The sequence below is a fragment of the Furipterus horrens genome, unplaced genomic scaffold, assembly GCF_987537825.1.
Source record: "Furipterus horrens unplaced genomic scaffold, mFurHor1.1.pri manual_scaffold_1, whole genome shotgun sequence".
Lineage (NCBI taxonomy): Eukaryota > Metazoa > Chordata > Mammalia > Chiroptera > Furipteridae > Furipterus > Furipterus horrens.
In genome coordinates, this window is record NW_028327171.1 from 44,784,573 (window position 1) to 44,797,761 (window position 13,189).

Sequence of the window (13,189 nt, forward strand, 5' to 3'; positions counted from 1 at the left end):
TTATTATGATAAAAATCTGATTTACAAAAAGAAGACATTAAAAATTCATTACATTAACAATGCAAACCAATGCCTATTTTCTCATTTCTTACCCCAAGAATTGGAAATCTGTAAAACGTGGATTTTAAGTTGTAAAAAAATATCATGTAGCCCTGGGCGGTGTCAGGGGTTCAGTCCCTGGTCTGAGGGTGAGTACAATCCTGGGTCTTGGCACATAAGGGAGGTAACCAGTGAATGTTTCTTTCTCACACCAATGTTTTTGTTTCTCTTCCTCTTTCCCTCTATCTTTAAAAAAGAAAAAAGTATTATGCAGTAATATGTGAATTTGTGTTTACTAAAAAATCTTTACTAACCTGCAGGTAAAGGTATACTGAATCACACTTAATAAGATGTATTACGACAGTCTGAGAAAATCCAAGGAAAAGATCATACCTAGCTCCTCTTTAAATTTCTTTCATCTTATCCATCTATACTATTTTCTGTTTATAGTAAATAAAATTCATTTTGTGAAATTTACGCAGTTTCACATTATTGAAATAGCCTCTTTTATGCCATTTGTCTGTCTTCCCAGTTCTCTTCTTATTTATACACTAGAGTTTAGCCTATGTACATAGATCGGAGAACACAGCTAATTTACTACATCCGTTATAAGAGAAATTCAGCATACAACCAGTATAATTGCTGAATATTACAAAATGAATTTAGCCTGTCAATTTAGCTTTACTGAAATTTAAATGACCAAATTTATCAATAGCATTTTCTCTTTTTTAAAGATTTTATTTATTTTTAGAGAGAGGGGAAGGGAGGGGGATAGAGGGAGAGAAACATCAATGTGCAAGAGATTCATTGATCAGTTGCCTCTTGCACACCCTCAGCTGGAGACCTGGTCCGCAACCCAGTCATGTGCCCTGACTGGGAATCACCCAGGGATCACTCAGTCCACTGAGCCACACCAGCTAGGGCTCAATTATTTTTTAAATTTTATATTATGGAAAATATCAAACATATACAAGAGCAGAGTAAATGGAACCCTCGTGTACCCAACACCAATTATTACAAGTTTGCCAGTCTTTTTTTCATCAATTTTTCTTTTTTCTTTACAGACTATCTTTTGACTGAAAATCCTTTAGTCCAGTTAGCATTCACACATGTTCCCCTCTATCCTCAAAAATCATAGTCACTGTTTGGGGATGATCATATTGTGAACATATGATCTCTGAAGTCCTCTGATTAGATACATTCAATAAATTCTCACTTTCAAATTGAGTATTCATGATTTATTCTGTATTTTGCCAGAGTGGAGGAATAAATATGAATATCTGGAGTAGGGAACTTATACTTCACAACCTTTGTCTGCCAAGTACCAATAAAGGATTTTGACTCTTGATATTGTGATATCTATCAAATCACTAGTTCTTTGTGAAAATAATGACATTGGAGTATATGGTATAAATGTCTTAGCTCTTAAGTATCCAGTAATTGAAAATTTAGTGTAGATTCGAGTTGATTTTTCTTTTATAATTTAGCATTTTATTATAATGCACATTTTGATTTAGCTTCAGGTGAGGAAATGTAAATGATTGTCAAAAAGATGTGGATTTCTAACTTATCATTATGAGAAAACTTTTCCTTTAGAATGATTACACATAGATAACGTGTTAATAATCTGCTTTTCCCTAGAGAGCCTCCTTTTCACCTGACCAGAAGAGGCTGGGGTGAATTTCCTGTAAGAGTTCAAGTTCATTTTAAGGACAGCCAAAACAAGCGGATAGATATCATACATAATCTGAAGGTATTGTAACAAAACATTGCTCCCTGGAAATGAAGTATCTCTTTCACGTGATACTTAAAATAGTATGTTGGCCTTCTGGGAGAAGCATCTAGGCCAAGGATAGTGAAGCAGGATCAATCTTTCTGAGTGTGCTATGCTTACTGCTGTAACACTTTGTCTTCTGAAGCTTGAGGGAGGGGCTGTTTAAACAATTGAAAGTGTGTTCTTTAAAAAGATAAACTGGTCAGATAATCAGAACACTGGAATTTCTGACCAGAGTTAACTGTTACTGTGTTACCTAGGGCTAATTTTTTTTTTAAATCTACTTACTTTCTATAAAATGAAGCAAATACTGAGTCCTTAAATAATATTTTGTTCAATGTCATTATGATGAAATGTTATACGAACTTAACTCTTGTTTATAGTAATGAGCCTGTAGTCTATTTGGTTTTGTTATACTATGTTTCATTTCAAGTCCACAACTTTAAATAAGGAGTTACTGTAATAAGCCTTGTCTGTTTGTCTCATAAGGATAAAGAATATGTCTATCTCCTAAGAGTAAAGATTGAAGTGAACATGTTTCAGAAAATGTAAAATACTATACAAGGTTGTAATACTTTTGATTTGTATTGTCAGAAATCTTTCACTGATATATCCACATGATTTGTTATGCAGCTGTTATAAATTATATTTTACAAAGTATTTTCTATACTTGGGGAAAAATTACCATTACATAGTAAGCCAAAAACACAGAGTATAAAACTATATGTATAGTATGAGGTCAACCATGATTTAAAAAAAGAAAAGAAACACAATAGAAATATGCAAATACGTTGGGGTACATAATTGAAGTACAGTGATGCCTCGGCTAACAAAGATAATTTGTTCCAGAATCACATTCGTTAGCTGAAATCTTCGTTAGCTGAAACGTGATTTCCCATAGGTTTCTATAGAAAATCATTTAATTCTTTCTGGATGCTGCCCACTATTTAAAGATAAGTTTTGTAAAATAGTAAAAAGCACACTCTGAAAGGGCAAAAACTCACCAAAGGGTGAAGTGAACAGCTACCCAAATGGATGAAGGAGAATGGAAAGTAGAATGAAAAACTGACGATCTTTACACTATTACAATGCAGTATTCCCTCACTTATCGCGGGTATTACGTTCTAGGACCCCCTCCGCCCCGCGATAGGTGAAAATCCGCGAAGTAGGAACTTTACATTTATTTTAGTATTTATATATATTTTAAGGCTTTATAAACCCTTCTAACCCTAAACCGTTCACAGTCCCTTATTAAGCTTTTCCGCACTTTTATAAACACTACTTACGTTATTAAACATATTCACATATTCTACACTCTTAAACCTACATAACTTTAACAACCTATACAGTACTGCAAAATCCCGCGATATTGCGAAAAATCTGCGATAAATAAATATAATATTTTTAAAAATCCCGCGATACAGCGAGGCCACGATAAGTGAACTGCGATATAGAGAGGGACTACTGTACATCTTCATCAAATCTGAAGCACTTATGTTATCAGGCGTCTCACTTCTCACTGCCTCAAACGTAAACACCCCGGTCGTGTGGTGGTCTCCCCTATGTGATGTGGTCAGCTCATTTCTTTGTCACACACATACAGACGGAAAAGATAAGCCCCTGGAATGGCCCGACCATTCATGTTTGCTGTTTTATGTTAGCGCGCACATCCACTAAAACATTCGTTGGCTGAGTCCGAAAACAGCGAAAAAAATCTTCGTTAGCCGAAAAATTTGTTAGCAGGGTCACTTGTTAGCCAAGTATCACTCTAATGACATTGTGGGCTATTTCCACTGCCTTTTTTTTTTCTGTTTTTATTTTTTTTAAGTATTTTTCCAATTTTGTATAATAAACATTTAACTTTTATAGTTAGAAGACAGACCATTTTTTTTAATATTCCTCTAGGCCCTCTCTGTAGTAGTCTTATATGCATTTCCTAATGTTAGACTTCACATTGCTCCTGTTAGTGACTCCCAAAATTGAACTAAAGGAGTCTGAGTACACCTGCAGAATTTTGTTTTTTGTTCCCTTTGTTCTACAGATGCGTCTTTTCAACCTGAAGGCATAATGAAATTTACCCTCCATTGCTTTCTATGCAGCCATTGTAAGACAGCAATGCTTAACTTCATGTGCAGATTGTTCCTACTGTAAGACTAGATTGCTCTATGACATATAGAACAACTCAAACCAAATGAAGAACATACAGTCACTTTGTTCACAGGGGCAAAATATGGTCCCACTTAGCTAGAGGAAGGTGTAAATTAGTTTTGCACATACTATCTCATATTGCACTGGGCCCAGCCCTTATCTCTAAAATAAAGGAAGTTGTTTGCATAGTTTTCATAACTACTTGTATTGTCCATATCACTTAAGAGTTCCTGGTGGAAGATTGAAACGCAATATATCAAGTTTTAGGAAAACTTAATTTTACTATTTATTATGTATAGATTGGCGTTGAACCCTTAGACACCTGTATTGTGACCTCCTACTCTTGCGGGCCCCTGAGGTGGTCCAGCAGTAGATTCCCTCTCACCCAGTCCCCTCCTGCTCAATAAACTGCTTACACCTTACACCCGGTCTCCAGACTCTCCCTCCAGCGACTGCACCTGACAATTTGTCCTAGTTTGATTTCTGGAGTAGCACAGAGCAGGACTTTGTTTTGTTTTATAAGAACCCTAAAAATGTTTAATGATGGCATTCATGACTCTCCTAAGTCATTTCTTCTCCAGGCAAAACCTGTTCTTGTAACATTTCTTATATGCTGTGCTTTCTAGTTCCTCTTTATTTGAAAACAGTTCCGTTTTATCAGTGTCTCCCTGGAAATGTGGTCCCAAGAAGGAAACAATGCAGGTTACAGAGAGGCTGTTTTTATTAACTAGAAAACATGAAAATGATGTAGCCTAAAATACATTTACATAGTCTTTGTAAACATCATCTAAGTGGTTGCATAATACTTCACAAATTGGTGGTCCATGGTTTACTTCTTAAGCATTCCTCTGTCGCTGCAGGTTTATTTGTTGCTTTTGTTTTTTGTGGCTATAGATAATGCTGCAGTAAACATCTTGTGTAAAACTTCATCCATTTCTAGATTGTCCTTAGAATGGGTTGTTAGAAATGTATAGTTTATAAGTATAATACCTACCCTGTGTCTGGGATTGTTTGTATTAATTTTACTCAGTTTTCTCCCAGAATATTAAGGGGGTTTTTGTTGAGCTGATGAATTGGTAATTTATATTATGAAAAAGTAGATTCTATGTTATGAAGACTTGGGGTGAAAGAGATTTTAGATAAGATTGTATCTTAAGATTTACTCTTTCTTTTTGTCTTTTAATAGCTGGATAGAACTTATACTGGCTTACAGACTCTTGGAGCAGAGACGGTAGGTTTTTTTTCCTACAGTATTATTTGGGAACAAGTAGACTGAAAATTGATCTTCATTTTTAGTTAGAAAAAAAATGAGTGCTAAAATAAAATAAAATAATTATATCCTCCTTGTTTAGTTTTTTAAGATGTGATAAAATACACATAAAATTTACTATTTTTAAGTATACGTTTAAGTGTTATTAAATATAGTCACATTTTTGTGCAGTCCTTGCTGTCACCCTCTTAGCAAACTGAAACTGTAGCCAGTTACAGTCATTCTCATGTTCCTCTGCCCCCAGCCCCTAGCAACGGCTCTTTTACTTTCTGTCTCAATGAATTTGACTATTCTAGATGCAATATAAGTGAATCATACAGTGTGTGTGTATGTATGTGTGTGTGTTTGTAACTGTCATATTTCACTTAATGTAATGTTCCCGAGGTTCATTCATGTTGCAGCACGTGTCAGAATTTCCTTCCAGAAAAGTAATGAATGTTCCATTGTATTACACACCATATTTTGTTTAGCCATTTTATCTGTCAGTGAACACTTGAGTTGCTTACTTCTTTTGGCTTTGAATGTGAATCTGTTTGTTCAAGTCCTTTCTTTTAATACTTGTGTAGAGAGAAGTAGATATGAGATTACTGGCTAATACTGTAATTCTGTTTTTAATTTTTTTAAAATTGATTTTAGAGAGGGAGAGGAAGGGGTGGGGGAAAGAGAAACATCAATTTGTTGTTTCATTTATTTATGCATTCATTGGTTGTTTCTTATGTGTGCCCTGAGGGGAGATTGAACTCACAACCTTGGCATATCAGGATGATGTTCTAACCAACTGAGCTGCCCGGCCAAGGCTGTTTTAAATTTTTTGAGGAATTGCCGCACTGGTTTCTATAGCAGCAGCATCATTTTATATTCCCACTAACAGTGCATAAGGGTTCCTTTCTCCAGCACCTGTCATTTTATTGCTTTTTGATAGTAGCTATCATAATGGGTATGCAGTGGTAATTTCATTATGGGTTTGATTTTCGTTTCCCTAATGTTAATTGATGTTGAGCATCTTTTCATGTGTTTATTGGCCATTTGTGTAACTTCTTTGGAGGAATGTCGTCAAATCCTTTACCCACTTTTTAATCAGGTTGTTTGTTTTGTTGTTGTTGAGTTTTAGGAGTTCTCTCTGTATTCTTGATATTAGTCTCATCAAATATATGATTTACAAATATTTTTTCCTATAGTGTGGGTTTACTTTTTCACTGTTGATTGTGTCCTTTGATGCACAAAAGTTTTTAGTTTGACATAGTCCAATTTATCTGTTTTTCCTTTTGTTGCCTGTTTTTGTGTCATTTCCAGAAAATCATTGCCAAATCCAATGTCAGGAAGCTTTGCTCCTATATTTCTTCTGAGAGTTTTATTGTTTTAGGTCTTATGTTTTGGTCTTTGAACCATTTTGAATTAATTTTTGTATATGGTGTAAGGTAAAGCTCCACCTTCAGGCTAATGCTTATGGATCTCCAAATTTCTCAGCACCATTTTGTTGAGAGACATTCTCGCATTGAGTGGTCTTGGCATCCTTGTCAGAAATCATTTGACCATATATGTGAGGGTGTATTCTATTCCAGTGGTCTATATGTCTTTCTTTATGCCAGTACCGCAGTGTTTTAATTACTTTAGCTTTGTAATTGTAAGTGTTGAAATCAGAAAGTGTGAGATCTCCAACTTTGTTTTCTCCTCCTCTGCCACCTCACCCCACCCCCTTGTTTTGGTATTTATGATACATGAGCGGTGGTCATTATAGTTATAATTAGCTAGTTAACTTTCTCTGTTTAGGGAAATATATTAGAAGATATTTATTGAGCACATACTATATGCTAGGCACTGGTTCAGTTAGTGGGGATACATATTTCTACACAAGATAGCTACTACTCTCAAGGAGTTATATTCTAGGTTGTATTGAGAACGGGGAGAAGGTATACAGTAAGCATAAAAGCAAATAAGGTTTCATTTACAAATAAGTGCAATAGAGAATAGCTGGGGGACAAGAGAGTTGCTTTAGGTAGGTTGGTTAGGGAAGGTCTGAAAAGATAGCACTTGATTGAGACCTAATGGTGAGAAAGAAGCAGACATGCAAAGATTTTGGGGAAGAGTATTCTAAGACATTGAAACAACAAATGGAAAGACCCCAATTTTATGATTGGTTTTACTAAATTATTAAGCCAGAATAGATTATATTCTGGGATAATTACTTAGTTCTTGAGATTGAAACTGCCTTTCAAGTAGTATTAGAAATCATTTGTCACATCTCTTAGAGTACCACATTCTTAGAAGGTTTGGGGCTTTCTGGGGCACTGATGATGAATTCATGAGCCCAGTTATTGCCCAATTTTAGGTAGTGGATGTTGAGCTCCACCGGCATTCTCTCGGAGAAGACTCCATTTATCCTCAGTCCTCTGAGTCAGACATCTCTGATGCCCCACCATCTTTGCCTTTGACCATTCCAGCCCCAGTGAAAGCTTCCTCACCTATAAAGCAGTCACATGAGCCAGTACCTGAAACCTCTGTGGAGAAAGGTAATATATTTTTCCTTGTATGGAAGTGTATTTTTTCCTTATATGAAGGAGTCATTCAGGGGCATTCCTTTCTCTCATTTGCATAATATTGAACTGCTGCCTTCAGAGACTTAGAGTGTATGGAAATTTCCATAAGTAGGCATGCTGCCTCTACTACACAGTTCTATGTAAAAATACCTAAATGCTTGCTTATCTCAGAAAATATTTTTCATTAAGTTCTAACATTTTATAGAACACAAAACTCACAAAAAAGCATTACGTTTTTTTAATAGACATTACATATATTTTTTTATGGCTATATTGCTACTTTTGTAGATTCAACAAAAAGTTATACTCCTCTCCAGGACATACTTGAATAAATTAGTGTTGCGAACTAGACCAGTCCACAAATTTTATTTAAGTATGACAAATCATTAATTAAGGAATAGGTACCATTCTTCCCACATGAGAAAATAGAGCAAAACACCAAATTAATGGTAGTGAATTGGAAAAATGAGTTGTATGTGTGCATTAGAGAAGAAGACTTGAACACAAGTCTCGATTATAGCTAAGCAAGGAGAAACCACCTCTTCCGCTATGAGATACCCTAATGATAAATAGTCACCCTGCCCCCTCTCATAAAGTAAATGAACCCGTTAACGTTTCCTGTACAACTGGAGGATTCACTAACAAAAACTTTAGTCCTGATTTTGCAGTATTGTTGCATTTTACAGGACAAACTTTGTAAAACCATTTTCTCTGTCAAATGCTTTTGTCTCTTGATGCTTCTTTTGACAGCAGGTAACTCAGAGAAAAGCTAGGTTTATCCAAGTCCATGAGGTTGGGGTGTATCAGTAAACCGAATTTCTGCTCTGGTTTGGGTTTGTGGATTTGTCTCACTGGAGGAGAACGTGGATATTTTAACAACCATATTATAGAGAAGATAGGTATTAAAAACATGACAAAAACGAAGGAAAGGACCTGTTTTTATCTTAATAAAGGATTTTCAATCTGGCTCAGGGAACACCTATCATAATATCAAGCAGATAAATACAGTTGCATTTTTTAATTGCATCAGTCTTTTTCATTAATGGAAAAGCTATTTCTTATTCATCTCAGCAGGGAGAAACTATAAATAACCATCCAAAAATAGCCCTGTGATGTGGTTGTGTCCAGTAGCATCACTGTTGTCTTTCCAACCTATTGTTGCACTCAGACCCTTTTATTAAATATAGTGAATTACAACTAATTTAATGAGTTACAATTCTTTTTATGTAGTAGATATTGATTAAAGATACCATATATTGTAAGTTATCTTATGATTATATATAATAGATACAGAAATATATTGAATTTTGCCAGGTTTTCAAGTAGAAGAAAATTTTTTTTCTGGAATTAAAAAGCACTAAGTTTTTATTCTTTATTGATTATAGTGGTTTCTTCTAATAAATTACAGGAGACTTTCTGGTCAGGTTCCCAACTGTGTGAACAAGAAACTTAAATATTAAATATATTATTTAAAATTTAAGGTTCATCATCAACAAATGTTTCAGTATTTAAGTGTTCACTTAATATAACTTACATATAAGAAATGTAATTGATTCTAAATGGTGTTAGCTTAATATCTTAGCCTACATTTTAATGTGATATTAATATTTTAGTTCTTTTATAAAATGTCAACCTTATTCCTCTTTAAATTTCAGTACATCTTCTTTATGGGCATTTAATAAGACAGGATATCATTAGATTAATTGAATGCTTTCTTTTGAGATTTTCTTTAATTAAACAATTTTTAATTCATAAAAAAATGGGAGAACATAATGAACTTGTGTATTTTTTATATTATATATGGTTTATAGTTAATATATTTCCTATTTTTTTTTAAAGAAGCATTTTAACAAAACTCGATTGTAGGCTTATTTACATTTGTTAAAAGAACAAGACAACAGGCCTTGAATGGGTCACTTATGCCAAGCCTCATGTGACCAAACTGAAACTGAGTTAACAGTTTCAGCCTCTCCCAGAAATGGCATCTTAAACCAGTCAGTCAGGAGTCACCTAAGCAGCACTCAGTAGGTCATCTGCCTGATAGACCCCTGCCACCTGCTAAAAGAAGGTGACCTCACTGCAGTTGCTTTTTATTCATACAACTTCCTTGTTCCTGCTATCTTCTTCCTCTCAAAGTCCTGCATTTTGTATAGCTCCAAGGAGCTCCTCTCCCTCTGCTAGATTGGATGCTGCTTGATTCATGAATTGAGTAAAGCTAATAAAGTCTTTAAAATTTACTCAGTTGAAATGTGTTTTTTAACACACTTCATTCCAAAACGTATAAAGGGATAATAAATACCATGGACTGTATTTATTTTACTACTAGTAAATGGCTTAAATGGTTCTTGAAGTGATAAGAGATTTTTATTGTTTCATTCTTTTCTCACAAAGGTCAGATTTTATTATTTCAAAGTGATTAATGACATCATTTGCCTGTTTCATTTCAAGGAGGATTCCCAGCCAGTACTGAAACTGAGAGACACACTACATTTTATTCTTTGCCATCTTCATTGGAACGAACACCCACCAAAATGACAACATCCCAGAAGGTTATGTTTTGTTCTCATGGCAATTCAGCTTTTCAGCCAATAGCATCAAGCTGCAAAATTGTGCCACCGAGTCAGGTTCCTAATCCTGAGTCACCTGGGAAATCCTTCCAGCCTATCACCATGAGCTGCAAGATCGTTTCAGGTATACAGGTGATGTGTGTGAAGTTGATGTGTGTAAAAATTATTGGAATGACAACGCAAAGTACTATGGCTTTAAAAAAAATTTTTTTTTAGTTCAACTAAGTAAGGTTTTTGTTTATTTAACAAATAATCACTTTTGATTAGCAAAGCAAAGTGAAGATGTCACAAAGCAAAAACAAAAGTCATCTATATGGAAACAATTTTTGAAATGAGGCAAGAAATGAAACTCAAAAGAGATCAAATTTTTATCTCCAAGAATCAGCACAGGTGAAATGTTTGCTAGGGTTATGGTTGAATTTAAAGTGGGAGTTACGTTTTGGGATTGTATAAGGAAACCAGAGCAACTAGTAATAGAAAACAGATAGAGGCCTTTTGGTTTGGAGTTGAAATATCTTTTATACTCTCTAACCACATTGGAGGTAGTTCTGGGGCCTGAGACTTCCTTTTCACCAGTGTTGAATTACTCATTGCCTGAAGACATTATCACATTTATGTTGGATAAACGTCTAATAGGAATATACTTTATGGTTTGGGCTGTACCAACTCAGGAAAGACATGAAAGAGAGTCAATAAAAATATGTAGGCACTGAGAGGCTTCTGTATAATACTTACATGAAGGGGAGAAATGGGAGGCTTTGTTAAAAATACAGAACTAAGCAGAAACATGATCCAGGTCTTTGAAATTGAGAACTAAAGAATGTGTAATTTTACCTACCAGTTAGAAGCACTTTGGAACTTGCTGATTCAGAGATGGAAGAGGCTGAATCTATAAACTGGTTTAAAGTTTAGAGAAATTCATGGATGACAAATTTGATCAATGAAAGACAATAGAGGATGTTTAACAGTCCATTGGGAACCTTTGAGCATATTCTCTGGGAATTTACTCTCTGGGTTGTGGCTGCGACATAGTACGGACAGAAACTTGTTTGGGGTGGGTGACTTTTGTATTTTTCTATTGGAAGTTAATTGCAAATCAAGACTCCTGGTTCCTAAGTCCAACTAATCACTTACTAATTTCCTAATTTTAGCATCTTCCAGTATAACCAGTACCATAACCTGCCAAAGTTGTTAAGGAGATTTATCATCTAGGGAGTCAGTGGTTTCACAGTTATGTAAAGCACTGCTTTTTGAACTTTAATGTGCCTACAGGGAAACCTGTTAAAGTTCAGATTTACATTTGGTAGTTCTGTGGTAGGACCTCAGAATCTGTTTCTAACAAGCTCTCCAGTGATGCTGATGCTAATACTGCTGTTCCACGGATCAGGCTGTAGAGAGCGTGACACACTAATCCCTGGCCTCCGCTGCACTGCTGCTGCTGCTGCTCAGTTCCTGAAACACAGTCATTTGCTTTTCCCAACTTGTCATTCTTGTCCTGGCAGCCCTATCCTCCTCTCATTATCTTCCAGCATCTTCTTAGATGAAGTGAATATATCTATTTTGTTTAGTTTATTTTTTTCTCTTTTTAATTAATAAAGGTTCCCCTATATCAACACCAAGTCCATCACCATTGCCTCGAACCCCAACTTCCACTCCAGTCCATGTGAAGCAAGGCACTGCCAGCTCTGTTATTAGTAATCCCTATGTTATCATGGACAAGCCAGGGCAGGTTATTGGAGCCACCACTCCCACTACAGGTGTGTGTTTGATCAATATTTATGCGATCCAAAGATTTGATATCTCTAAAGATGGAATCCTAGCGTGACTTAGTAGCCATTTAATGGGAGAATAAAATCTTTATCCATAAACCAGAGGGAATATATAAGAGTAATACTGGTGCTGTTTCTCTGAGGGAAGATTGACTCTTTGTAGAAGTTATATTTTTAGGAATTTACTTAAGATTTCTTTTTAGTTTCTAAAGATCAAAATGAGTCATAATTAATCCCCCCTAAAAAGGAGAGAGTTGATTTTATTTCATTTGGAAGACATTGGGGGGTGGGGCTACAAGCAATGTAGTTATTAACTTTCCAATTAAGCTTTAATACAAATGTGCCATATATATTTTACCTTTGTCAAATTACAAAGTCATCTTTACTCTTCTGCGAATAAGCTAAACTTGACCCCTGGCTGCTGTGGCTCAGTGGATTGAGCGTCAGCCTATGAGCCAAGTGTCGCTGGTTCAATTCCCAGTCAGCGCATGTGCCTAGGTTGCATGTCAGGTCCCCTGTTGGGGGCGCGTGAGAGGCAACCACACATTGATGTTTCGCTCCCTCTTTCTTCTTTCCCCTCTCTCTAAAAACAAATAAATAAAACCTTAAAAAAAAAAAAAAAGATAAACTTGACATGTGGGAGGAAAGTATCCCCCACCATTATAAAGAGAAAGTGCTAACAGGACGAGGAAGGAGGCTGTGGGTTCACTGTGTTCGTCACCATCATCTCATGTCACTGCTCTTCACGTGTTTCTTAAAGTACTTTCACTGACATTTTACTTTTTCCCTTCAATTAAACTATTTCAACATGCTCCTAGGTGTAAACTTTCCTGTAGTTTTCACTTCTAATTAAGAGGAATAGTGAAAAGGGAGAGGACTCTTAAGGTAATGAAACTTCTTTTCCCAAATATTTGATTTTAACACACATGAATATGTTGGGCCTTTCCAAGAAGGTTTTTTGGAGAAGTTGGTTTCTTTAACAGCTGTTGTAATTGTGGAACTGCTTTAAAAATAAATGCTACTTTCAGAAATTACCAAACAGCCTTTTGAGTATACTTAGGGGAGCCGAACAGGTGTCCTTTGAG

General features: G+C 35.5%; 1 protein-coding gene across 3 annotated transcripts in view; it reads left to right on the forward strand.

Moving 5' to 3' along the window:
- The window catches only part of YEATS2 (YEATS domain containing 2), a 78,721-nt gene that overhangs the window by 27,173 nt on the left and 38,359 nt on the right, over positions 1 to 13,189 (forward strand). For 2 of the 3 annotated variants that reach the window (XM_090274548.1, XM_090274565.1), the window contains exons 8-12: positions 1,681 to 1,792; positions 5,148 to 5,192; positions 7,561 to 7,741; positions 10,217 to 10,459; positions 11,934 to 12,092. In XM_090274548.1, coding sequence (XP_090130674.1) covers positions 1,681 to 1,792; positions 5,148 to 5,192; positions 7,561 to 7,741; positions 10,217 to 10,459; positions 11,934 to 12,092 — 740 coding nt within the window. The remainder of the gene's footprint in view (positions 1 to 1,680; positions 1,793 to 5,147; positions 5,193 to 7,560; positions 7,742 to 10,216; positions 10,460 to 11,933; positions 12,093 to 13,189) is intronic. The other variant, XM_090274557.1, reaches the window with a different exon arrangement.